The 730-nt window shown below is 51.9% G+C and overlaps 1 protein-coding gene across 1 annotated transcript in view; it reads right to left on the bottom strand.

Moving 5' to 3' along the window:
- Positions 1-400, bottom strand: part of HSPH1 (heat shock protein family H (Hsp110) member 1) — a 23,952-nt gene extending 23,552 nt beyond the window's left edge. The window contains 2 exon segments of the mRNA XM_031061409.1: positions 25-194; positions 297-400. Of these exon segments, the coding sequence (XP_030917269.1) occupies positions 25-194; positions 297-400 (274 nt within the window).
- Positions 401-730: the final 330 nt, after the last annotated feature.

Here is a 730-nt window from a genome sequence, read left to right as displayed (position 1 = left end):
GGAGTGTGCGGGAGAAAGGGATACGAGCTGCTGTCCCCGTCCATGCCCCCACTTTAATACACTGGGCATCCTCTCTAGAGCTCTTTGTCACGTTGTTGTGGGTATCTCCCTCCTGCGCTGGCAGGCGAAATATGCTAATTGTACGCACCACTGGCTCCCTGCAGAGGGCTTTTGTCTCGGTGTGCCACAATCCGCTATAACATAAGTGTTCTATTGCCTCCTAGCAGTCCAGATCTAGCCTTTTGTACAGGACCCCCTTCCTGCTAGAAGAGGCCTTAAACTTCTGCATTCCGTACGGAGGTGTGGGGGGTACACAGACCCTGATTTCGGTTGTCAGCAGTACATCCATCACCGAATCAATCCGGTTGGAAAAGACCTCTGCGATCATCGAGTCCAACATGTAACGGAACCATAACAAGCAGACCTTGGTACTGAGTGCCTCATCCAGTCTTTCCTTAAACACCTCCAGGGACAGTGAGTTCACCACCTCCCTGGGCAGCCCATTCCAATATCTAATTGCCCTTTCCGTGAAGAAATTCCTCCTAATGTCCAGCCTCATATGCCCCAGGCACAGCTTAAAGCTATGTACTCCCTGCATGTTAGGGGCTGCCTTTCAGGTCCTGGCTGTTACAAAGGGCAGGGAGAGATGATAGCATTCACTGTCCTGAGCGTCCCTGCACAGAAGAGGCAAGATATTTCCACCCCCATCCCCAACACCCCTTTCTAGGAA

This window comes from Geospiza fortis, unplaced genomic scaffold (genome assembly GCF_000277835.1).
Source record: "Geospiza fortis unplaced genomic scaffold, GeoFor_1.0 scaffold181, whole genome shotgun sequence".
In the NCBI taxonomy this organism is placed as follows: domain Eukaryota; kingdom Metazoa; phylum Chordata; class Aves; order Passeriformes; family Thraupidae; genus Geospiza; species Geospiza fortis.
The sequence above is the reverse complement of the archived record's forward strand: the minus strand, read 5'-3'. Positions and strand labels throughout refer to the sequence as shown.